This window comes from Larimichthys crocea, chromosome XX (assembly GCF_000972845.2).
Source record: "Larimichthys crocea isolate SSNF chromosome XX, L_crocea_2.0, whole genome shotgun sequence".
In the NCBI taxonomy this organism is placed as follows: Eukaryota; Metazoa; Chordata; class Actinopteri; family Sciaenidae; genus Larimichthys; species Larimichthys crocea.
The window spans coordinates 14,883,987-14,911,090 of NC_040030.1; the positions used below are offsets into that span (position 1 = coordinate 14,883,987).

A 27,104-nucleotide genomic window follows, 5' to 3' on the forward strand; every position below is an offset into this window, starting at 1 on the left:
GGAGAGGCGTCTGGGTGGAGGAGATCTATAACAAGACAGACTGTTAGAGACAGGCAGGACGAGGTAAACTGCTCTTAATATAACCTGAAAACCAAGGGGGGATTTCACAGAGTCAAGCATCAATGTTCCTCTAAACAACAATCTATATATATATATATATACATACTGCATATATATAAAGGCTGTCACTAGTTGTAACAATAGTAACGCAGCGAGCTGCTCTGTCAGTTAAAGAAAGCTTTTTATATTTTAAAAGCTCGCTGTCTGGGAAGGTTTATTTGTTCGGAATAATCCTCCACAAACAAACAAAAATAGGCTTTTTTATTTTTCTGTATTTAACAGGAGAACAGCTGGCCCTTTTTTTTATGTGCAGTTGTGCATGTCCTCTCAAGCCATGGCGACCGCTGCCGGTTTAAAGATAGAACGCTGAACGCGTGACGTCACCCACAGGTTGTGAAGCTCAGTGTGGTCACTCTGTAAAAATCCTGGTTACTCTGACAAGTCATCTGTAACCACGCCTACCTGTCAATCAAAGCGTCCACGCTCTTAATCCTGCATAACTTTAAGCCTTAATATAATGTGAACAGGTGAGTTGTATATAAATTCACCCTCAGTACAGTTGTCATGAACGGGGAAATTAGCTACAGAGACCAAAACTGTTTTTTGTACCAGGCTGTAAACATGTTTATTTCTGCTGTGAAGTTTTGAACATGGGGACTTATGGAGACTGACTCACTTCTGGAGCCAGCCTCAAGTGGGTGTTAGAGGAACTGCAGTTTTTGGCATTTTGGCTTCATTTCTCAGGCATGGAAGTTGCTGCTTCACAAACAAAATACACTTTCAAAATACTTTTTTTTTCTTCTAACAAATGAGGAATTTCTTTGTCAAAGATTTGCCCATTAAACATTTTACAACCCTGATTCCGAATGAGTTGGGACGTTTTATAAAACATAACTTCTCTGGATTCTTTGAATCTTTGAATGATATTCTTGACTGTAGATGGTGAAATCCATAAATTCATTTAAACCGTGTGTTGACAAAGTGGTGAACCTCATCCAAAGCTTGATGTGAACGTCTGAGCATTTCGAGGACGATCATCATCTTCAAACTTAGTCTTAGCCACACTAGTCTTCAGTTGCCCTCATCCCAACATCATCAAATCCAGGATGAGTGTTTATTTGATCATTTTGAACATAAAATATCTTTGAGCTATATTTAATTAAGGTCAGAAAGGATCTGTGAGTCATTGCATCCTGATTTTAACTATGTTATTGTTTGGAATCAGGGTTGTATTCATCAACTGATGGTCAAACTGAGGTTGTAAATCTATCTAATTACTATGATTTTTAATCGCTTAAGGTCTCTTCTCACTTAAAAAAACATGCTCGTTAGACAAACGAATGTCCATAATTTAGGATCGATTCGTCCCTGCTATAACGAAGAAAGAAAGAGGCATTTATCTCTCCACAGTGTTAAAGCACTGGAGGATTTTCATTTAAACAAATGGAAACTGATTGCCAATAATGGGATGGCTGTTTTGGCTTGGTATCTGTGCGGAAAACCACAATAAAGCATTAGCTTAATTAGTTTGACTTTAGTACCAAACACAAAGCTCACGTTGTAGACCGGAGTACAGTAAATACACCTTACAGCAAAGGCCATACATTTCCCTCCGAAGATTTGAGGCACTGATTCAATTACTCTTAATGGAACGAGCGTTTCGTGAGAAGGGGTTGGCCAGAAGACGGAAAAAAATAAGTCTAATTTTGTTAAATGCCCTATCAGATGGTACATTAACTTTTCTAATAATGTTGCATAAGATGTTAGTCGATGAAAGTTTGTGAGACTGTGTTGGTCCGCTGACACCAGAGACCTTTATTTTCCACATTTCCATATAAATAAATGTGAATTTTCCACAGTTAAAGGGATAGTTCGATGTGATTTACAGAGTTTCCTGACGGACAGTGAAGTAAACTGCAGCTGCTGTTAGCTCAGTCTGTTAGCCGGGCTGTTACAGTGTGTTTGTACCAACAGGTGTTTAGAGAGTAGAGCCAGTGTCGTGCCAGAACCGGAGCTAGGCTCAGCAGCCTCTACGGACATAACGGCAGAGGAGAAGAGAGCGAAGAGTTGACCTCGCTTGATGTTTGAAGTCGTCGACTCGCTAGTTTTTGATCATAAGTAATCTAATCAGAATAAATACTCGAGTACAGCTGGCTGACTTCTACATAATGTCCCTTTAAAGCAAATTCTTTACTATTAAATGACCTTAAACGCTCTTTTATTTCTAGGTTTGAGTACATTTCACCACAGGGATCATTAAAGTTTCATCTCATTCTCGTCCTCATTCTTTCCCTTTGTGTCGCTCCCTCTTTCTTTCTTTACCTCTGTTCTTCTCTCTATCTGCATTAATATTTCAGAGGCTTATCTATGCTTCAATAGGTGTGCATGTGTGTGTGTGTACATGCTGAAACTGACAAAGAAGCCTGAGCGGATTCATACAGTATGTGTGTAACTGTGTGCACACACTCATGCATACAAGAAAGCGTGGACTTTGAATGTGTTGATATTGTCTGTCGGGGAGATAAAGTTCAAATGACGCCGACGCTAATTGGAGTTCTGTGTAGTGACGAAGAAAAGCTTCGACTGGAAGCAATTTATGCTGAAATGAATTGAAGGCGCTCTCACACTGAGGCGGTGTGCGAGTAAAAATGTATATGAAATTAAATTAACCGCGTTTCTTTAAAAAATAAGTCAGAAAATGAGTCAGAACGTTGGGATACAAGATGCAAGAACTTTCCCTCATTACGGGGAGTCGAGACAGAACTGAAATGCGCCGTGAGAGACAATTTCACGCTGGAAGCCGACCAAACCGAGCTGAGCTCTAAAAGCCTAATTATGAAACATCCAAGGCTGCTGTAACTAATCACCTTAACTTCACCATCAGGCGAGGAGTGAGCTGAGATTTCACCTTGCATTACTCACATGAGTTTGATCGCTTCGGTTAGGAAAAAAAACAAAAAACGAGCAGCCACATTGTCGTGAAAGCAGCAGGATGACAGATGAGTTAACTGGTTTTGTTATATTTCAGTCTTCTCTTTGTAAGCTTGGCAGCAGTGTTATCTTTAGGGAATGTAGAGTAGTTTAAAGGGCGTTTTGTTGCTGTAAGTCCTATAGAGAGCTAAAGATTTACCGAGGTTCCTGCCTGTAGCTGACTGGCCTTGACTTTACTGTGTCAGACAAGTTGTTACTCAACTTGAAGAATGTTCAAGTTGAATGAATATTTCAGTTCTTCCTCAAGGCTGAGTCGATTTCACCAATAGGACAGCTCCTATGCCTTACACTGTGTATATCACAGTTTAAAGTCCATGTCACGTCTCGAGAAAATCTAGACATATTTAAATATTGTCCAATATAGTTGAGACAAGTTCAAGTGTCAAGTCAATTGAGACAAGACCAGTTTAAATCAAGGTTTGAGTCAGGTGAGACGAGTTCATGCCAAGTTGAGGATCACTAAGTTTAAATCAAGTCTTGGGTCAGCCAACACAAGTCGAAGTCTTTAGTCAATCAAGACAGGTTCAAGTCAAAAGTTGAGTCAAGTCAACCAAGAGTCTCAAGTCAGTTGTGACCAGTACTATTCAAGACATGAGTCAGTTGAGACAAGCTCATACCCAAGTTACAAGTCAGCGGAAACAAGTCCAAGTCTCAAGGCAAGTTTAAGACAACACAACTGCATTATGGTACAGTTCCCCAGTCTTTTGGGTCAGTTCAAGTCTTTAAGTCAGGTCATGAGTCAGTTAACACAAGTTTAGGTAAAGTCCAATCAGTTGAGACTGGTTCAGTTCAAGTTACAAGTTAGATAAAACAAACTCAAGTCTCAAGTCAATAGTCACAAGTCAATTAAGACGAACTCATGTCAGGTTGAGGATCACTAAGTTTAAGTCTTGGGTCAGTCAACACAAGTCAAATGTTGACTTTAGATAAGTCCATGTTGTATCAAGAAAGTCCAACTGGAGTCTCAAGTCAATCAAAATAAGTCAATTAGAAGCTTTGAGCCAAGTGATTAAGTCTTAAGTCAAGCCAGTTTCTTTTCAGTTTCTGAATCACGATGACTTAAGTCCTTATTCTTATCACTTACTGACTCAAGTCGAGTCTCAAGTCTGTAGCTCTGCTCTATCACGTAGTCAGCATTGGACCACAAAGAAACCGTACGAACAAAACTGATTATGAACCATGGATTCTTGGTCTTTATCAACAAAAAGACAAAAGCATTTCAAACATAAACAGAAGAGAAGAATAGACGGTCTGACAGAGGCGAGCCCTTTGTTGTGCACCGTCACCCCGATCAGTGCTCGATTAAGTGTTGCATTGAGAAACAGATTGAAATCCCTTTGGCCCTGAATAGGAAAGCAATTTGCGTCAATAAATTGAGTTGACCTCGGTAGGGACTAGAGGTCCTTTTGGTCATTAAAGGCCAGCTGTGATTTGGGGAATTCGCCCATTGATTTCCATTCTTTCCAATCTAGATTTGCCCCTGTTTGAAGCCTAATCCCTGGGAATGCATTCAAACAGTGTATTTACACAGGGACAAACACACACACACACATGCACACGACTCTTGAACCGTGCACTTAGTAGTTTGAAATAATTATAAGAGGGGATAAATGTTGAGACTGAAAAGCTTTAATTACGGAGCCAGAGATGGCTCTCTCTTTAGGGAGACATTTTTTAATTAATATCCTATCTCTGCCTCACTCTCCCTTTCCTCCCTCTCGCTCTCTTTTTCTAGTGCGTCACTTCTCCACAAGAGACAATTCGGATTTATGTTGCTGACCTGCTGTTGCTCTCCAGGTAAATACATCCGTGGGGAAATTATGAGAATGTGTGTGTGTGTGTGTCTGCCCTGAGTTACATTTGCTAGAGGCTGAATTCATTGTTCATTGCTTGTTCGTTGTAACAATAAACATAAATCATGTGCTAGACACTCGAACACAGAGTGACCCAAATTGAAATAAAATGACTGTCATCATAAAACACATCATAAAAACCTATCAACGTGTTACATTGACAGAGAAATTAGGACATTCTCTGACCGAAATATGCAAAACTGTGACAGTGCATTTAAATGTCCCTTTCTACATATCTGTCCATGTCCACATCTGATCAGGAAAGTTAAAGTTAAGCTTTAATTAGGTAATTAAACACATGGTTAAAGGGATAGTTTTTTCAAGTGGAGTTGGATGAGGTACTTCTTCGCCTCTTAGCCCACTTGAAGTCCCAGGATGGAAGATGGAAGTAGAGCAAAGCACTGCTGTCGACGGGGTCAGCAGAGAAACGAGTTTCAGACATATAAAATCTGTTTAAGTGTACACTCTAGTGAATCCATTTCACATATCCTATCCGTCACATTCTGTATATCACAGAGTCAAACAGCTGGAACAAGTCTCAAGACAATCGAGGCAACCTTAGGTCAAATCATGAATCAGTTAAGACAAGTTTAAGTTAAGCCTCAAGTTAATTGAGACCAGTTCAGTTCAAGACTTGAGTCAGCTTTAGACAAGCTCAAGTTAAGTTGAGAGTCAATAAGTTAACTTCAAGTCTTGGGTCAGTCAACACACGTCCAAGTCTTTAATTTGCCAAAACAAGCCAAATTCTAACTCAACTGAAACAAGTTTAAGTTAAGCCTCACGGTAATTGAGACCAGTTAAATTAAAGACTTGAGTCAGCTGAAACAAGTGCAAGTCTCAATTAACTGAGACAACTTTAAGTCAAACCTCTTTACCTTGCCATCAGACAAGATTTCCTTTGGTGCTACACCGCCTGAACTGTAGAATTTATGTATTCTTACGCCAAAGCTCAATTATTAGTATTACGTTGCAGATAGTATTACGACCGATCGGACGATGATTTCTGATTTCTGTCTTCATGCTTCAAGTTTGAACTGCATTGATATGGAATTAAGCAAAGTTAGTCGAACGTGCCAGAGTTCAAATGGACGTTTAGCAACTTAATAAGCAAAAACGATGACAAAGAAACCTTTCTACCAATCCTTATTAAAAGATATCTGCATATGGATGTAGATAATTTAGTCAGTGAGTTCCCAGATTGTATTCTGGCCAATGCATTTGGTTTCTTTGGCTCTCCACATAGACTGTTTCAAGGCCCTACAGATTCTGCATTCATATGCAGATTTCAGATTGTAGATTATCCTTTGAAAAACTGTGTGCAGGTTCAAGACTATGATGTTTATGAAGCTGTGCATACACGTGGTTCTGCTCTATACATCTCAGCCCTTGTGAAGCTTCCACAGTAAGCTATACATGGATGTAGTCTGCCTTTGATGAGCTGTTTGGTGAATTTATAGCTACAACGGTTGAACAGACAAAGAAAGGAAGATGATGTTACAGTATCACCCACAATGTTCCGACTGACCACAAGCACCACAGTAATGAATGCTTAGCACCGAACAGCGCAGAAAAAGGAAGACTTTTAAGGATCTTCACTCTAACCATGACTCCTGACTGAGAATCCTTGTTTGCGTTTGATATGAAAGAACACACACTGTGTCTGGTGGCTGCAAACACAAATGCAGCATGAACATCAGGTACATCAAATGAACTGCTTTCTAATGAGATGCATCCCATCTGGCAGCAAAGCGAGCCGGCGCGTCAAGTAGTAATGAGCGAGAATGACCAAAGGTTCTCAGAGGGGAAGCGAGAGTTCACATCTAGATGCTGCCTTGGAAGGCGGCCAAGACGTCTGGAGGAGGGAGGATGGAGGATGAAGGGCGGGCATGAAAGCCTGCAGCTGGCTGGGAAACGTGGTTAGAAAGAGCGGCTAAGGATGAACGATGTTCCATTGACGAGAACGACAAAACACGCGTCAGAACAGAGCTACAGTTATCAGAAATAAAAAGTCCTTCATCGCTGAGAGCATGGCGCACAAAATAAATGGCTTTTAAAAATGTCCATTTGAATTGTGTTTGATATCAATGCTGTTCAAACTCACGAAATCGCTGAAGCATGAAGACGTGTTTGTGGTGGCATCAAACCGAATTCATGAACAGATCCACAACCAGCAATATCCATCCATCCATCCATTATCTGTAAATATTTATCCTCATCAGAGCCTGAAGCCTGTCCCAACCATTCACACTTACATTCACACGGTCTTTGGACTGTGGGAGGAAGCTGGAGCATATGCAACTCCATGAAGACAGACCAAGAAAGACCCCAGCCAAGGTTTTGAACCTTCTTGCAGTGAGGCGACAGTGCTAACCACTGCACCATGCTGCCCCCCACAACGTCTATCTAAAGTATCTAAACCAACTCCTGAGGGTCTGGAGCTGCCCCCAACCTTCCACCACTTAACCAGGTTAATAAAAAAAAGGAAACTCCAGGATGACACCCTCGTATCCCATAACAAGATCCTTGGATCGGTGCTGAACTTTGGATTTTGGGGATCCCACCTCTCCTGTCGTGCTCCTGTCAGGTCCACCAATGACCCACATCTTTGCCAACATGGCAGCAGCCTATGCTAGGCATTTTAAATGGTACATGGTACTCATTCACACACATTCATGCACTGATGGCATTAGCTGCCAGGCAAGGTGCAGCCTTTGGGGTTCAGTATCTTGACCTGCAGACTGGAGGAGCCGGGGTTTGACCACCGATCCATCTGATTAGTGGACGACCCGCTCAACCTGTAGGTGATGTCACCCATGCTCTTGTCCATTCTTTATACTGTCATTGGTAACAACACACACATGCAACAGCTGTGGCAAATGTGAAAACAGAACACCTTACACCAACGCACACAACACCAAGACTTTCTACTGAAAACCTGACAAACGTTGTGGTTGTGGTGTGAGGTCAGCGTAAAGACTGCGCTGAGCTGCAGACGTATCCATCATGCTGCAGTCCAAATAACAGTTTTCCTGGCAGTAAGGAGAATCATTTTAACATTGTTTGGCTGTCAGCTGGGAGTATAAGCAGCTCGCATTGAGACATCTACCTGCCAGCTGGCCGACAGCCAGCTCGCCTGGGTGACCTGGACCGACCTCGTATACAAGGAGGCGCTGAAATAAAGATGTTAAGGCCAGCTCGTACGCTGCGGCGACAGTCGGCGGGCAGCGTGGCTAACAGGATGAGACTGTCAGCATGCAAGCTGTGATGGACTGTTTCTTTTTTATTAGATCTGGTACATGTGAGGGCGACAAACGCGCGTACAGGTATACTCGCCGTCGGCATCAGGTCACATAAAAAGCGGATCCTTCCCAGCAGGAACTGGATCAGATCCAGACTCGCATCCTGGCATTCACAGTACGCGGCTGATTAATGAACTCACACACACTGTCAACACTCATCACAGGGGCATACACACACAATAGGACATACACACACACTGCTTCATCGTTGATTCATTGCACGTTGTCTTTATGAGGCTTACGCCGAGCACTACTGCGTCTTCTCTCTCCGGGGGGGAACTCTTTGTGTTTTCCATGATACAGAATAATAATAATAAAAAAAGGACTGCAGTTTAAAGGAGGCATGAATTAAACTCAGACAGGAGCACACTATAGAAATCTGCACCCACATTAGCACACTGGTAGAATCCTGCTTCCTGTGGTTGTGTAAAAGTACCTCCACTATGCATTAAGGCTACATGTCTTGCCACATGTACACGGGAGTGCCTAATGGACTCAGACATTACTTCTGACGGGAACATGACAGGAAGCTCGTCAGTTACTCTCTTAAGTCTCCATTAATAATAACTTTGGCAGTCAACGCGTTCTAACAACAGCAAAAACGTCCCACTACTCAACAGACCGACAACATCACACTGTCTTCTGACGCCGCCGGAGCTGTCTGACTGTCAGTCCGCCACTCTGGTCCGGACTGAAATACAACTATGAGATGGGTGGCCATTAAATTTGCTACAAATATTCTTGTTTCCCAGAGGATGTGTCACTGTGAAAGTTGTTTTCAGATTCAGATTTCAGACTCTGACGGCCATTTTCATTATTTTTGTACATTTTATCAACTGAATTTAATGATTTAATAATTCATAAATTCATCAGAAATGAATAAGATCATTAGTTATGGCTCCAAACAGAACTCTGCCCAATCGCATTACTGTATTATTATATAAACACACACGTGACATTGAACGCTGAAGTCTGTGAACACAGATGACGACAATGTCATTTTGTGTATTTATTTCTGCTCTTTCCGCACAGCAGCGGGAGATGTGGAGAGGTTGTGAGTGTTGTGTAATTACTTGCGGTGCGTGCACTCACCACAATGACAGACATAATGTGTGAATGGACGTGGGTGTAAGTGTATTTACAAAGTACTGTCTGTAATCTACAGATGCTCCATCGCTTCAAAGTTGTGGCATCAGTGCAGCGAACACGCACCGGGCGGCATTATTTACACGAACGGGTTATAAAATGAAGAATGCCAGTGGTGAGAAATGTTTGGTGATATGATGCCTTTGCTATACTATCTACGCTAATTAATACAGACAGCTGGCAGGTCAAGTCTGACTCTCCAGCCCTTTTCACACTCTCTTTCACACTCACACACTCTCTTTTTCACAAATTTATAATAAGATAATTTAGTATAAATAGACCTAACGGGCAGATTCAATTACTGCCTTGCCAAAGTTCCAGATAGAGGCGTCAGAGATGACAGGATGAGTTTTGGGGGCTTCAGACGACACCAAGCAGCGATCAGAGCATGAGATACACTTCTACTGCAGGAGTGACATTTAGTTTTAATTTAGCAGCTCAGTTTGAGATCAAATTATGAAAAATTTCCCTGCTACATCCGCAAAAATATGAAGAGAAAAACTTTCTGATTTCAAAAAAGGAAACCGGAAAACAGTAAGACGTCAAAGTCATCTCATGCAGTGCTTCACTGTCTAAAGATACATGATAGTTCATAATGTTCGTGATGTGAAACTGCTTTCTATGCTGGACGACGACAACTCAGAAAGTAATTTGTGGAACAATGTTGGAGCACAATTTTTTCATGAAGGTGAAGGATGAAGGATTTTGTCGTTTGAAAATGTTGCAGAGCTCTGTCTTTTATTGCTTTTGAGATTAGTGTGGCACTCATTCTTTAAAGGAATAGTTGGGCTAATTCGCTTTCTTGCAGACAGTTCTTCAAGAAGGCTGATCTATCATGCAAGAAAAACGACAGGTCCTCGGTTGGGTTTTATGGATTTTGTGCATCAGTAAGAAAGTTTCTCACCTTGGCAAACAGCGCCCCCTTGGCTGCCAGTGCATCCTCCCCTCTCCCGTTGGGGTAACACTCGTACCGTGCGTCCAGGATTGGGTATCGACTGGCCAGCATCAGTCCACTGTTCAGGAATTTGAACCTTGAGCAGCATCCTTTCCAGCCGTACCGCCCGACATCACTCAGCACGTAGGGGAAGTAGCGATGCAACTGCCGCCGCAGTCTAGTCGTCGATCCGTGGTCGAACACTTCCTGCAGCGCCAGGAAATCCAAATTGGCAGGGAAAAAGGCAGAGATCTCATGGTCGAACGTCTCATCTCCGTGGCGACGTTTACGTCCAGGGCGCTTAAAGATCGACGTGCGAGGGACGTGGGACAAGGTATTGTTGGAGGATATCCCAACACCGCCGTCGCTTCCATGGTAACGAGCGAGGGATTCCCTGGAGGCAGTCATGCTGCCTGTGTCGCCCCCTGCTTGCTCCCCGGGCCGATGGTTCCCTGTTTCGGCCTCGTCCTCCTGGGGGTCCGGTTCTGGGGCGCTGATGCTGATTTGAACCCCTGAGGTGTGAAGTGGACAGTCTGGGGATGGTTTTACCTGGGTCCCGTCCCCGTGCATGGGACAGTCATGATGGCCTTGGCCATTCTGAGCCCCCGTGGAATGCATGGGGCAGTCCGAAGCCTCCCCTGAGGTGTGAACGGGACAGTCTGAGCTGCCGTTAGTCCCTGCAGAGTGGAGGGGGCAGTCTGCTGTAGTGTCTGAATGAAGGGGGCATTCAGAAGAGCCCTGGTCTCCTGCAGGGGGATGAACGGGGCAGTCGATGGCACCTGAGGGGTGTATCGGGCACTCAGTGAGGGGTTCGGTCTCGCCGTCGGCTGGGCCGTTGGTGGTGTGTGTTTGATCTGGACGCTGGTCCAGAGAGGAGGTACGTCGAAAACCTGTAGCAAGGCTGCTGAAGGATGCCGCACTGATGAATGGAGCAGAAAGAAAGATGTTTAGAATAATGTAGAAGAATATAATATTTTACTACGGACACAAGCAGAAGGAGCCCAGGAGCAGACTCTCCTCACCTGATGGAAGTGTTGGTAGGTGAGTCGATGTAGATTTTAATCTGAGGCCGACTGGCACCATTGCGGATCCTCTTCCCCACCTCCCGGGCTCTCCTGTGGGTGTCTGACAGGTTGTTGAACCTGGCCAGGGAGTCAGGCAGCAGGCATACATTGGCACTGGCGAAACAGAAGCTTCTGCCTTGTGGTCTCCATTCCCCAGTCCCGACACCTCCTGGTCCAGCCTGGCCCTGCTCGGCCTGGTTCTTGTCTGGTCTGCAAAAGGTAAAATGAGACGAAACGAAAGGTCAAAACAGAATCTCTGATGACACCTAAATACCACTCAAAATAGATTAAAAGAATAGTCTGACATTTTGGAAAACACTGACTTCGTGTCGAGGGTTAGGTTATAAGAATTTAGAAGCATTCAAAGAAATCAGATCATGGGGTTTTATAACTTTCTGTAATATGTTCTAGTCTGACATTGACGATTATGCATGTATAAATAATCCCCATAATCCAATATTGGTAAAAACCTGCCAGCAACAAGTGTCTTTTTTATAATAAAAGGAAAAAACACCATTTCTTTCCAAAAGAGAAACGTTAATCTGAATTCCTGTTCATAGGAGTTCAAAAACCTTCAAGAAGGGATCACAGACACAGATACTCTGTGGCATACTCTTGGCATTAGATAACATGAGCTTGGTTTAGTTGAGATGAGGTGTAATGTACAATATTAAAAGCACTGCAAGTGGTCTGAGGCACTGCGGTAAACAACTGTATCATCAGCATAGAAATGCACGTTTGAGTATAAAAACAACTATTTGTAATTTTGGAACAATCTCTTGGTCTGGCAGCCACCTTCATTGGTTCCCTCTGGTTATCAACAAACTGTTCAACCTGTTCTAGGTTTCTGGCTTGCACTTTGGGTCTGCTAAATATTCAACATAACATTAATAGCCTGTCTTATTAGTTCAAAGTCTGATAATTCAGCTCCTGCAGTTACTGAAATTAGTTGTGAAGCTCCATCAAGTTCCCCACATACTGTGCAGACATATTCTGGTTGTTGTGAAATGTAGCAGAAAAAAAAAAATCACTTGTTTTAATTGAATAATCATAATAATTAAAACATGATAAATAATATGGGCTTGTTTGAGAAGCTTTATGCATATCTAGAGAGTTTTCTATTGTCTTTCTGCTTCTTGCTCATGCGCTCAGTACATTCTTGATCCTTGATCTTGTGTTATGAAAACAGGTGGTGCCAGTGAAATCCAATAATCCATCACTACATTCATGTTGGGGCAGCAGAGGTAACGAACACAGATAACATTTCAAATAGGAGTTAAGATACGCCAGTGTTTTGTTTAGTTTGGAAATGACACCGTTTGAAGTTGGTGATCAGTCGTCAACGCTGGGTTGGATAAACCTTTCACTTGGTCGTCTTCGGCTTCTGTAAACATCCTGTATCATTGTCAATTTACAGTTCCTGAATAACTTGAAGTGGGAAACAGGTCGTGCAGTTGCAGATTCATGCTTCATTTTGTATCTACGGTGCCAGTTGTTCACAAGGTTTGGAGTCATTATCAAACAGTTCACTCATTGGTCTGGCTTCCAGCTGCCGGGCTTCACCAGTTCTCAGTGGGTGTTTTGGTTATCCAAACACCCACACAAACGGCTCCCAACCACAACCACAAACTTTGAAATACTGTGCTTGGCTCCGTTTGCTGTGGAAGAACAGCACTCGCTTCTCCAAGCAACTCAGCAGATGTCCTGATGGCACACTGTATAATGTGCTAGAAGATTTTTTATGGTGACGTTTGTCCACTCGCAGCTCTTGGCTAAGGTTAGGAAGGGTGGTAGCAGTAGTTCATAGTTAAAAAACAGGAAGGCGAAGCACAAGTCTAATTTATTTTGATATTTAAGTGAACCTCCAGTCTTTCCTCAATCTTATTCAACGTGCTTTTGATGCCTAAATCTAATTTCATCCAGGATGTATTATATTTAAACATTTGAGATGTATTAGATGTTGAAAGGGAGGATAAATAGGTAACACAATAATGGAGTCGAAGCTATAGTGTTTAATGGAAGCACCAAAGGTTTGTGATAGAGGTTGACAATGATGACGAAGATGCACCTCCTCACCAAGCTCCACACTAACCTGCGGTATGTGTACAGGTACGGCTGGCGGACGGCCTGCAGGGGAGCCCAGATGATGAAGCCCAGCAGAGCGAAGGGCAGCGAGGCGAGGAGGAGGAGCAGGTAAAGGGGCGCCGAGATCAGGACACACACGGTGAGGAAGGAGCAGGGGTCCTGGGAGCGTTGGCGTTTCTCCAGCGAGGTGGCCACGCAGGAGGCCAAGAGCCGGTCCAGGAGCCAGTAGCAGGGGAACACCAGGCTCCATGACAAGCCGTCCAGGAAGTGCAAACAGGCACTGGAGTACGGGGTGATGTGGAGGACCATCTCTTTCACCTTCTTTCTTTCTCTCTCTCTCTCTTTCTTCCTCTCTGTCGCTTTCTCCTCACCTCACACACTCTGTCCACACCCACATACACTCTTTAAAACAAGCGAACACAAATCTGAGATTACATAAACGGAAATAAATAGAAAAAGAAATCAGACTTCAGTGTAGACCCTCCCCCCTCCTTGGAGAGAGGTACACTACATGGTTTGGGTGATTTTTAAAATGTTTTTTTTTTTAATCTTCACAGGCGAGCTCGTCTCAGTCTCACCACCCCTCCCTCAGCAAACACTCCCTCTACAGGAGGGATGATGGAGCGCCGTCTGGAGGCAGGGGGTTTCCATGATGAGAGCTTTTCCGTTGATGATAGGTCTATGATTGCAAGGAGTCCAACGAGCTCGGGAGGTGGCGCCCATTAAACATCAGCGTTTCCCCTTAGGACCTGAAAAGAAGTGAGTAGATCGATATGAGGGATGGAGGAAGGAAATAAGGAAGGGTGCAAAGAGAGAGGGAAAGAAAAAGAGGCAGGAGATCAGTGATTGACTCGAGCATGCTGGGAGCACAATCAACCTGGTACATTCGTGAAAGCACGTTAAATATGAACCCACAGGTGGAAAATTACAGCCGTGGTCTGTCTTTTGGTTTAGAGGATTTTATTGTGAAATTTGATCTATTATGCTGGATCTCGAAAAAACAAGCATTAATATTCAATGGCATTTGGTTAACTGAGATAAATATGTGACACTAAACACACTAAATAATAAAAAAAACCCAGCATAAAACATTCATGCTCCACAACACAACTGTTTTTCATCAGTTTCTCTTTCTACTATTTGATATTCAAGCATAAAAACAGCAAAATATGGCGGTCGGTAGCGTAGTGGTTTACGCCGCCGCCCCGTGTGTAGAGGCTATAGTCCTCGCTGCTGTTTCTGAATAAAAAAGCACAGGAAGAAGTAACATTACAAAAGAGCCTCTCGATTCTGTAATACTGCGTTGACTTTACGCAGATCAGCTAACGTAGATTCCAACGTATTTCTTTACAACTCATTTAAAAACTTTTAAAAACTTCAGCCATCTTCAGTATCCAGTGAAATAATAGCAAACTAGCTTGTCAACACTTTTGTTTTGAAAAGAAAACAACTGTCGGCTACGTGGGTGGAAGGTTTCTGAATTATTTATTAACAAGACAAACTAAGCAGCTGTTATTTACGGTATTTAAAAAAGGACCAGTGTGTAGAATTATTGGCTAAGTCAAGTATTTGGTGGATTGCAACCCCCTTGCCTCACCCTCTCCTTATTAGAATGAAAAACTTCAGTCGAGACCAACAGGGAATAACGTTACACAACCAAGGTGAACCGACAATTGTCTCATCTGGGCTACTGTAGAAACACAGAACAATTCAAGGTGGTGTACGAATAATAAATGTAGTGATACAAGCTGATACTGAAGTGATAATACAAGCAATCCCGCTACAGAAATTACGCTCTTACCGCATTTTAATAATTGAGGTTTTAAACACTTTCCCTGAAGCTCGAGTCACAAAAAAACGAATGGCAATCAATACAACGCTAACCGCTGCTGTTTAAACGCTCTCTCTCATCTCTCGGCTGTAATACCAACAGAAGACAGAGAATCAATTCCACCAGCATGAATAAATAACGAAGAGATTAATCCGCACGTGTCGACAGCAGAGAGAGTGTTGACCTCGGCGTAACCCCAGACACCCTCGAGGGAACCGTAAAACAACAACCTCAAGCTTTTACGTCAACACGGTGACACTTTGGTCGCCATTTTGGCGTGCACTGGCGTTGTGAAAATGGCGGCCAAGGAAGCTACACATGTTGCAATTTGAAGAAGAAGAAGAAGGAGTGATCGCATGTTGCGATCATTATTTCTGGTCGTACTTGAATTGAGACGTGCTGCACAAGAAGCACAACAAAGACGAGTACTCCAATTACACATTACTGTAAAGATACTGTACTAAAATGACTCATTCAAACCTCAGTAAAGTGTGTAAAATTCAAAAGACCGCTGCATTTATTTAGAATGATTAGCTGACAATCTATTCTTTCACCCTCAGCTTTGACTGAAGGCGATACTAAAGCCCGACTGCAGAGCGAGGACGACACTTTGTCGATAATTTCTTTCTCATTTTTTTCCGACAGAACGTCTCCACGTGACTCATTTGTAATAACAGTCTACGATCTTCTTCCAAATTTAGCCTTCTTTGTCAGACAGGCTCATCCTCTGAATAGCACGTCTGTCCTTTATCCCAGTAATCTTCGTGTGTCGAGTCAAAACCTTTGTGTACAGCAGTGATTCATGATATGACAGAGCGGCTGACGCTTTAGGACGATGACTGACTTTCATGCCTGCTAGTGTTTGACTTTTTTGGGGGGCGTGCTTGGTTGACCGGTGACGAGGTGACCTGCAGACTCACCATCAGGCATGACTAGCATGACTGTTGTGCTTGACTGACAGCGCTGTCTGAACAATTTACTGACTGGACGCGTGATCGTCGGGCAGATTAGCAGGTCAACAGACAGGCACTTTTACCTCGGCCTCCTGGCGGTCTGTGGCATACTTCGGACTGAGGTTACTGTATATTTGAGACACTGAATACGACCTGTGGTAATTAATAAAGCGCTGTTTAACCCACTTATCGATGAAACCATTTAGTATAAACAGAGGTCTGAGCTGGGCAGGGAGAAAAAAAGAGCAAACAGGAGGCTTACCTCCCTACATGAGCTCTAATCCAGACAAATTCACTTACTGCACTGCTGCCTGTCATTTAAGCTGCAATTTGCAGCCTTTCCCCGTCAAAATGGGCTCAAGGTTTTATTTTTTTTTTCGCAGAAAATATGCGGATAATTCAAAAGAAATACATCAAGTGATGTCGATATTCAAAGGTATATTAAGGCTTAAAGTTATGCAGGATTAAGAGCGTGGACGCTTTGATTGACAGGTGGGTGTCATCACAGGTGGCTTGTTTGAGGAACCAGGCTTCATTCAGCTCCACCAACACTCCATGGTGATGACCAGAGCCACCACAGAGACTATGTCCAGGTTCTGTTCATGGCCAGCAGTGTGAGGGTTGTAACTATCCGGTTAGACTTGGAGAAACAGTGGGACAAGAAAAAGGAGACTGGCTACATTTCCCATCATCCTTGGATGCCATTGCAAGGCAGACGGCTCACAAAGATGATTGACAGGTGGTGTAAGGGTGAAGCTCGCCAAACGAGAGCGTAGAGAACCTTTAATTACAGTCCAGGCTTCGTTCATTGGATGCTTCTTTTTATTGTGCTGTGTTAAATCCCACAAACTACAGCGTTTAAAGGCGTAAAGACATTCTTTTTGGGATTGCAGACAACAGAAAAAAACACATCAATCACAGCTGATATATCAGCAAGTGCAAACTGTCACACGCAGCAGTGCATAATTCATGGCCAAACACACGGGTTTATGGGAAGAGACTGAAATAGACAACGACAGACATCCAAGAGAATGTCAGCAGACATTTTAGTGGCAAAAAAACCCAAAACACAGACATACACAGGATATCCAAGCAGACTTAGACATATACATGCATACAGTGAGGTCCTTTGTTGTGCTGCATTATAACGAGGTGTGCTAATTAGAGCGACTGTTTGAAATCCTGCTGCCACCGAGGTTTCACCAGACATCGACTGATGGAGACAAACATCGTGTCTGTATTTCTATCTCATGTTTAGAAAGACTGCGTTTACTGAGGCTGGTTATTCATGAACGTTGGACAATGTCAACATGTTCTCAACATGTTCTCCTCATCAGGGTCCGAGGAGGGGGCTGGAGGTGATCTCAGCTGGCTTCGGTCAAGAGGCGGAGTACACCGTGGAGAAGTCGGGGCTGACACATAGAGATCAACAACCATTCACACCTACGGGCAATTTAGAGTCGCCAATTAACCTGCATGTCTTTGGATGTAGGAGGCAGCTGGAGCACACGGAAAACACCCACGCAGACACGGTAAACACTCCTCCACAAGGAGTCGCGTCCTTATTATGGAGATCTTCCTGCTTTACACCTACGGACCATTGATCGACATGCTGAACCAACGCAAAGTGCTCCATGGACTACAAAGTGTATTTAACAGCCGATCCTTGGCACCTTATACGTTTGTAAAAGTGAACGTGTTTACCTATCGAACAGAGGCGGCACAACGTCAGCATTCATTTGGAATCACAACTGTGACCACCAGATAAAGTTAAACCTTGTTTTGGTCTCCATCTTTAGCTGCTAATTGCTTGTTTCTGTCCGCTTGTATGTACCGGGCAGGTGGCGAACAATGCAACAACGGCTGCTCCAAATGAGGCTCATGAGAGGCGAGTTTACGGGTCAGAAAAACCAAAACCACGAGATAAGAGAGGTGAAAAGATTCTGTAGCACTTCTGTAGCAATTTATTTATAGTATAGCTTTATTTTTCTCTTTATTCTCTATATTTTTGTATTGTATTTATTAGTATTATTATTTTTTATTGTTTATAACAACACTTTTGTCAGGTGCCTTGCTGTCCACAGTAACGATCTCAAATATGATATAATAACATAAATATTGGCAAACCGACAGTGGCGTTCAAATGCACAAGCAACATTTTTACAATTCTACATTACTCCCTCTCGATTAAGTTCTCAGAGATGCCAGAGGACAAACTAAGTGGCTTTTTAAAATAGATAATGTTTTGTTGGCCGCGCTCTTAATGAATCCCCAGGAGAGAGCTCCCTGTTTTACATCACAGAGCCATGAAAACTCGCAGCTGGCGTCCAACGTTGGACACAAATTGACAAGTGGTGCTTTAATCGAAGAGCAGTGTGGGAGGTCTGTCTCCTAATCAGACAAAAACAATCACACTTGAAAATTACCTTTTCCTCGTTTGCATACATAATGAACGACGTTATTAGAATAAAACAAAAGGCTGCGACTGCCATTCAGTGCTCACAACTTAATTTAATTTTACATTGTTATTTTTGTCTATTTGTAGTTATATTTCTTATTTCTATACATTTTTTAAAGCTGGGTTATCAATACTTATCTCTTATTTTGGTCGTATTTCATACATGCATATTTCAAATATGCATGCAACAGTCTAAACAGGAAACACAGTGAAGAACAGCGTCACAGCTCTAATCACGCACACAAGCACATCACCTAATAGGATGCACACCTCACTGCACTGGGAACCTCATTAAGACGCAACACATCGACAACCAGGGAGCGAGTGATAAATGACTGTGTCAGCTCGGGAGCTGTAGTTTGTTAAAGTTTTCACACAGATATTCCCCCGTCAGCCCTTATCGATGCAGTCTGTCTGGATAAACTGAATGCATCTTCAGTCAGGACGGTCCATCAATAGTGTTTGTGTGTGTGTGTGACGTACAGTATGTGTGTGTGCGTACATGAATGAGAGGCGTAAACCATTGTGTGCGTCCATGAACTGAGTGTTTTTGTCAATACGATGTGGCGCAGTAGTTGAATAGAGCAGAAACCAATGCCGTCCTTTTGTTACGTAGCAGAGGGAATGAGCACTGAGCGACACACACAAACACACATACATACATACATTACCAACAGTGGACTGTGACAGCACACTGACCATGTGTGGACGTCTGTTTCTTGTCATTTTGAAAACAATTCATGTCAGGGTCACGTGAGCAGATCCCAGCTCATCACAGGTCACATCATGGACACCTACGGGCAATTTAGAGTCACCAATTAACCTACTGACCTGCCTGACGTTTGACTGTGGGAGGAAGCTAGAGTACATGCCATGCAGACACGCCCTAACTGAGGCTTTAATCATATAGAGTATATTATTATGTACACTCGTGCACCAATTTACATTTTTCCTGTGGTCTTGTTGGTTTTTATGATCTATGTGGAATGGCTGTAGATATAAAAAGGCTCACTCTAAAGTAATAAAAACATAATGATTGTCATTTTTTTAGGTTCCCTTAAATGTTACACACTGGACCCCTGTTGGCTTGGCGGTCCCCAGTTGTTGTTACTGCCGTCCAGTTCACTGTTTGATAGGGCGGCAAGTGCACACACACACACAGACAGACACACAAAGAAAGAAAGAGCTGAGACGTCTATGAAGAGGGAACAGTGATAAGACAAATAAGACCATCAAACAGTGTTCACATCAGAGTCGCTCTTTTGTCTCTTCTCGTCTTTGTTTCTGCTTCATGTATCCTCTCGTCCTCCCTTTTCTTCTTCCCCTCGTTACATTTCTTTACGCTTTTAATCAAGGCGACTCACAACCACGTAGATACATACATACATGCGTCCTCATGGAAATATGTTTAGGTACCACATTTACATATTTAAAAGTTGTATTTCCAGTGACACACACACACACTGTACTCAAACAGCTTCTGCAGGACCTGCAGTAAAATCAGCGAATGCCACATGTACAGTACTGTACTCACACACACACACACACACACACACACACATGCAAAGGCCAGTGACGTCACTCTGCCCTCCGCATGCTCCACTGAGTTCTGTCGTCATGGTGACCGAGTCACATGCACTTAGTAACTGTACCAGTGTGGCTGGCTGTCAGCACACGGGCGCAGTCAGGACACGGCGTTGGCTCTCACATACATGCTGAGGCGTCTGTATGATGAGTGCATGCATGTATGTATGTATGTGTCCTTTGTGATAGAGCTTACAGTCACGGCTGGCTCAGTTATGCTGCTACAGGCCTATAAGCTGCCGGAGGGGGGATTCGTTTCTTCTTCTCTTTCCTTATGTACGCATTCATGTCACATTACGTCTCACAGCTTCTCATGGATCGTGGCTGTGCCTGCTGTTATGCTCCTGCCTGATCCCCACTGCAAATACTGCTGACTCCTACTACTACTACTGCTGCTGCTGCTGCTGCTGCTGCTTGAGGTTTCTGCAGGTTAAAGTCCGTGTGAAGGCAATACTGAGATTTCTTTCAAAACACATTAAATATGTTGGAGAGTTAGAGGTTCAAACAGTTTTCAGGATTTTGTGGGCGGTCCTTAAAGGGTGGCTCGATGACACGCTGAGGCCACCCTGAGCTAGAGAGACAGAGAGTGTTTCAGAGTTAGTCATGTTCATTTTCTGAACTCATCTGACACGTTTCACGTGCCTTCAGCACATTCAGAGGACACGCCCCCACAGTCCTGGAGCTGAGAATTCATTTTTACACCTGATTTCATAAACTTGTCGATATTTTCATCATAATCATTCAAATGTGGCTGGGTGGTAGTGGTGTGCAATACTGCATTCTTTGGTATCGATCCAATACCAAGTAAATACGGACCAGTATCGCCGATACCGATACTTCTCAATAAATAAGGTGGACGCGTCATTGAATTGCTAAATCTCGATTAATTTTCATGACCTTAAGCGTTTTTGTGATGTTTGCTTTTTTATTATTAAATAGTTAAAACCCAGGACAGAATTAGGACAAAGTTTAGAATTAAATAGAAAATGCTTTATTATCAATTTTTTTTTTTCAGAAAAATCTTAAATAAAAAGTACTCGCAAACAAGTAAACAAATTAAAACAAACAAGTACTGTTGGGAAACTATAATACAAAAACTCGAGTCCGGCGACCCGCCTGTTTCCTCTTTGCTGAAACTGCAACACTGCAAACAAGAGCTGAACTTAAAGTAAAGAATCGATCTCACCAGGCTAGTATTGATCCAATACCGACTCGGTATCAATACTATCGATATTTGGATCGATACCACCACTACTTGGTGGTTAATAACACTTTCTTTTTTGGTCTGACAAACTCAGAACACATATTTATTTTTACTCTACACGTACATTAAAGGAAGTTTTTCCTCGCTAATGTCACCAAGTGCTTGCTCATGGTGGGAATTGTTGGGCATTATAAAGAGTACAGCGCTACATTAATAAAACTTAATTGAAGAAAAAATATATATATTCTGGTCAAACTAGATACTGTAAATTATCTTTGCTGGTAACGACTTACTAAAGTAGCTAACCACTAATTAACTGCTTTCTATCAATCAGACTGGACCAGATCAGGCTTGAGCAACAAAGAATAACACTACAGAGATGATCTAGAGATATTGCTCATAAAAAGATTGCTAAGGTGCAAACTGTGGAAGCCAGGAGCCAAGGCAGGCTGGCTGCTCAAAGGTTGTGTTGGTTCCACTGGAAAGTCACTGTTATGATTTGGCACTATGTAAACAAAAGTGAATCGGAAACAAAAATAATAAAGTATGCTGCTGCTACAATGAAGCACGTCAGGTGTTTGATTCATGTTTTATGTTCCAGCAGGAGCTGTACTATACTCGACACAATCGTTACCCACTGTGTCACATGCTTTCCCCTGGATGGTTATTTTCCAATCAATTAGGAATTGTGGCTCTTTGTATGGCTACACATTTCAATCATCAGCGAAGTGAAATGGGCTGAGGTCAGGCCTGCGGGAACAGCGGGATGGAACAACAACTCCCACGAGTGCGTTGGCTTCTCAACTGGACTGGATAAACTGTCAAATTATTTATCATCAGCCAGACAAGAGCCTGCAGCTAATTGCCCTCAACATTTCACAGCTGTATGAGAGCTCAGAGGTCTGTCTGGACATGTGTGTGTTTGTGTGCTGCACATAAACCACCTGCAAACACAATGGATTAATGGTGTGTGTGTGTGTGGGCGTACATGCTGCTGGCTGTATTGTCCTGGTTGTGCGTGCTCAATCAACCTCATGTCCAGTCGTCTTTTGTTGGTAAAGGTGCAACCACACACCACCAAAAACACCAAAACCTTCCATCCTACACCAAGGATCACCAAGATTATGACAATTCATTTAATGTTTGTACCAGATTTCATGACAAAACATCCAAAAAGTCACATCTTGGTTGCACCAGAGGAAAAGTCAGTGGATCACCAAAGTCATTAGAATATATGCTTTGGGTACCATGAAGTTCTGTATAAGATTCGGTGCCAATCCATGTTTTAAAGGTTGAAAATACCTTTAAAACATGGATTCTTCATGGTATTTTAGATTTCCTCATAAACCATAAAAGGTTGTCGACGACGTCATCTTGCATTCGGTGGCATTTACTAATTTTATATCCAATGAAACGCTTCCTCTCTTCTGACGGAGTGGAGAGTTTAGTAAGTAATGACTAAACTCTCAAGCAACAGTGGAGAATGTTACACTACCGAGGTGATTTACAGAGTTTCTTGATGGAAAGATTGCTAAGTTACAAACTCATAACTGCTGTTAGTTAGGTCCCGGGATGCCAGGAGCCAAACCGGGCAAGAAAACCACCTCGGTAGGCGGCTGTATCCACCGCCAGACTGGCCACTGCACCGAAGCCAACACCAGTAGCTGCAATGCATCTCTACACACAGTTAATTCAAAGTCTCCCAAACATGAAACAAACAAACAAACATATGTGCTGTATATTAATATTTGACTGGTTGCATATTTGTACCAGCGACTTTTGGTCTTTTAAACCGCCGGCTGTGTGCAAGGACGATACAAGTAACTCCCATTGGATACCAAGACCAGATCCCACCTGCTGCTGCTGCTACTGCATTAATAAAATCTTTTTCTGGTTTACACTGTGTAGCGTCAGGTCTGCACATTGCGTCTATGGTCAAATTATTCCATTTGCGCCCATTTTAAGGAAACGAGAGGTCTGAATGGAAGATTTAATATTCACACTCTCCATCTGCGTTATAATCAAATAAATTCACAGGATCTTCCTGCACTTTGAATGAATACATCTGTGAGTATCTTAAGCTATCAAGACATCACACCCTCCCCCCCACCACCACCGCTGCCTGTCTCCGTCGCTCTGTCTGCTTCGTCAGTGTAATTGTGGTTGTATAACACGGTTAGTGGAAGCATATAATACCATCACTATGAGACACAATGTAATCAGCGGCCGTAATTCGATCAGGACCTGCTGCCACCTGCTCATGAGCAACATTGCTGCTCTCATGACAACAAATGAACTGGACAAGGCTGAGTCACAGCGGGGCAGGTAGATTACCGCTGACAATCAAATAAATACAAACGTGGACGTTTGTTTTAAAGTTACGCCGTTGGCGTCTTGTACTTTTTTCTCGTCATATCAGAGCGTTTCCAGTGCAACAACAAAAAAAAGCTCTTCTGACAATAGACTCTTTCAAAATGAACATGAATCAAAGACAAACTGAACTATGGTTTTGGAAACAGTCTGCGGTAACTTATAATATATATAATTTGGACTAAACGGGTAGAACATCGCCACGACCGCCCTTTAACTGAGCGACATTACAGCTTTGATTCTAACCCGCGACCTTTTGTTTCATGTCGTCGTTCCCCTTCATGTCTCAGTCTGTCTCTCTCCGTCTCTCTCCCCCACATTTACCCGTCTGTCTTTCCTGTACATGATTTAATAAATCGCTCTGCAGAGCAGCGCAGTGTCACCTCTGGACTTTTTACATAACACGAGGCTGCAATTAGAGACCCTTTTTTCTACCATTAACCTGCTTTTGTGTCATTAGCCGCCGCTTGAATGCTGCCACGACGCGTCAGTACAACAGACTGTGATGTTTCTATGCAGACCGGCGTCCAAAGGACGAATCGTTTCATGTTTCATGTCCAACGCCAACGTTGTCAACGAGTCGGAGTCAGGTGTGTTGTGCGTTTCATGTGAGACAACAGAGCTGCTGTTAGGAACCAAGCGGAAAACCTCCACGGCTGTGAAGCCAATGTGGAAGTGTCAAAAACTGCAGTTCCTCTAACGTCCACTTGAGGATGGCTCCAGAAGTGAGTCAGTCTCCATAGGTCCCCATGTTAGACAGCAGAAATAAACATGTTTACAGCCCGGTACAAAAAACAGTTTTGGTCTCTGTAGCTAATTTCCCCGTTCATGACAACTGTACTGAGGGTGAATTTATATACAACTCACCTGTTCACATTATATTAAGGCTTAAAGTTATGCAGGATTAAGAGCGTGGACGCTTTGATTGACAGGTGGGAGGTTATTTTTTGAGCAACCAGGTCCTTTAATGATTCACGTCTTTGCATAGTTTTCGATTAGCCAGGAGGCAGGACTGAGGTCTGCTGAGGATACGGATAAAAAATATAAACCCAACTCAACAACGATCGCCTTCTTCATGTGTCGTCCCCTCTGTCCTCTGCTCAACGCTAATTGGTGTCACAATCGACAGGGGGCGGTTTGAAAAAATCCTCTTCAAAGTACAGTAAAGCACGCAGGAAAACACTCAATCACACTAACAAGAGCTGCTAATATCTTCCCTCCGTGCTTTCAAGAAATCGTTATCTCTTTCCCCGCAGCTGCATGACAGACATTTGAAGACAGTCCAATACATTCAGACCTGCCCACAGTGACTCACAGCAGTCATACATACGGGCTCTGAGTGCGCATGCCCTCTGCCTTTGTGTACATTTGCATGAATGTGTGAATGTGTGCAGAGCTGCTGCCGTGTTTGCTCTGTGTAATCCGGAGCAGCCAGTTTATAGTGAATCAATACCTCCGAATGAATCGGCTCAGTATTACATGACAGCACACGGCTTGCTGTCTGATACACGGATACAGGGAGAGTTTGTTCACTTGTAGTCACATGCTAAGCTGATCTCATGTTTGCATGCACGCTTGTTGTTGTTGTTGTTGTTGTTGTTGTTGTTGTTGTTGTTGTTGTTGTACTGTTCCTTTAAGTTGTAGAAGTGCATGACTTCCATGTGTTAATTGGATTCACGTTGCTCAGCCGACACGGCAGCCAGAGAGGTTTTCTGTCTTTTGGTTTGCTTTCAGCTCATGCACATAAATATGACATAAAACTGACGGAGCCAGCTTCAAGTGGACGTTTGAGGAACTGCAGTCCAAAATCTCAATGAGAACCAGGACGCTAACGTTCACGTGAACATGGACTGTCGAGCAAACTTTGGATTTAGCGTGTGTGATAGGCTGCCAATCAAACTAATCTGTTCTCAAACATCGTTAAGCTGTATTATCTTTTTAATGAAACAAAAATAAAACGTAACTGTTCAAACCAAATCACCTCGTCTGTGAAGTATTAGTATGTCACCTCCATACAGTCACATCGACATCTTGTGACAGTCACAACAATGCGCACACACACACAATGCTTCACTGTTCAACCGCAACTTGCACAACAACTAATACGAGCGTCAGAGTTTAACTTAAGCGCACATTTGTCAAAGCGACCCGGTCACGTTGGCTTTTCTTTGCTACATATTCGCCGATATTTGAGATCCCCTCTCAGAGATTTCTATTACAACCGCAAATCATCTAGATTTTAACCACAACAGTAAAAGACCGTAAAATATATACCATATAAATATGAGTATGTTTTACCCTATACTGTAAAACAATCTTATTTCATTTATGCAGCATTTTAAGAGAATTTATACAGAATAAAGTCACATTTACATTAGAGACGGTTAATTATACAGTAAAACACTGTCGCAGCTTAGCAGCTTTTTTAAAATCTACAGACATTTTAAAATATGGAATAAAACACCAAACTTAAACTTGAAATCAACAGTACTAATATCCTTTTACTGTAATATATATGGTACAACCTGACAGAGTTTTTTACTGTTAAAAACCTGGCACAAGTATTTTTGTTTTGTTTTTTTACAGTACTAGCCGTATGCAGAGAATGATGCAGTCAGCACATAGCCACAAACATGCGTCTCTAACACATTACACACTCATATTACATACTAATACATCATATACTTATTCATTATACACACGAGATGTTTCCTCTTACCCGTCTCTCTCTTCATTCTTTCTGTCTTCCCTTTTTTCTCCTTCCGCTTTGAATTTCATGCTTCCCTGTCCCACTGACTTCTGACCTCTGTCCCCTCCCCCCATATCAAGCTAACAGCCTTCATACAAACACACACACACACACACACACACACACACACACACACACACACACACACACCATATACAAACACACACACACCATATACACACACACACACGCACACACACCAATGCGCGTCCTCACTTCAGCGTTCCCTCGCCTCCACAGTCCCACTGAAGATTATTTGGAGATTTGCTGTTGGAGGTGAAGCAGGAACTCATAGTACGACAGGGCCGACTCTGTTCGGTCCTCGATCATGTTCTGCATAAAGCTGGCTTTCCGCTGGCTCTCGTCCCTGAGAGAGGTAGATGATGAAGAGAGCGGTGAAAGAAAAAGGTCAAGACACGTCAGTCATAGTCAGTTTCCTTCAAAGTGTTGACAAATGTTTTCTTTTGTTCTAAAAACTCAGTTACTGATTTTTCCTCCTCTGTTCTAGTTTAACAAAACCTCA

At 42.9% G+C, this 27,104-nt stretch overlaps 1 protein-coding gene across 4 annotated transcripts in view; it reads right to left on the bottom strand.

Annotated features, from left to right (window-relative positions):
* The window catches only part of smpd3 (sphingomyelin phosphodiesterase 3), a 116,123-nt gene that overhangs the window by 17,723 nt on the left and 71,296 nt on the right, over positions 1-27,104 (bottom strand). For all 4 annotated transcript variants that reach the window (XM_027272473.1, XM_027272472.1, XM_027272471.1 and 1 more), the window contains 3 exons: positions 13,440-14,181; positions 11,306-11,557; positions 10,254-11,202 (listed from right to left, as the gene is read on the bottom strand). In XM_027272473.1, the coding sequence (XP_027128274.1) occupies positions 10,254-11,202; positions 11,306-11,557; positions 13,440-13,741 (1,503 nt within the window). In that variant the 5' untranslated portion in view covers positions 13,742-14,181. The remainder of the gene's footprint in view (positions 1-10,253; positions 11,203-11,305; positions 11,558-13,439; positions 14,182-27,104) is intronic.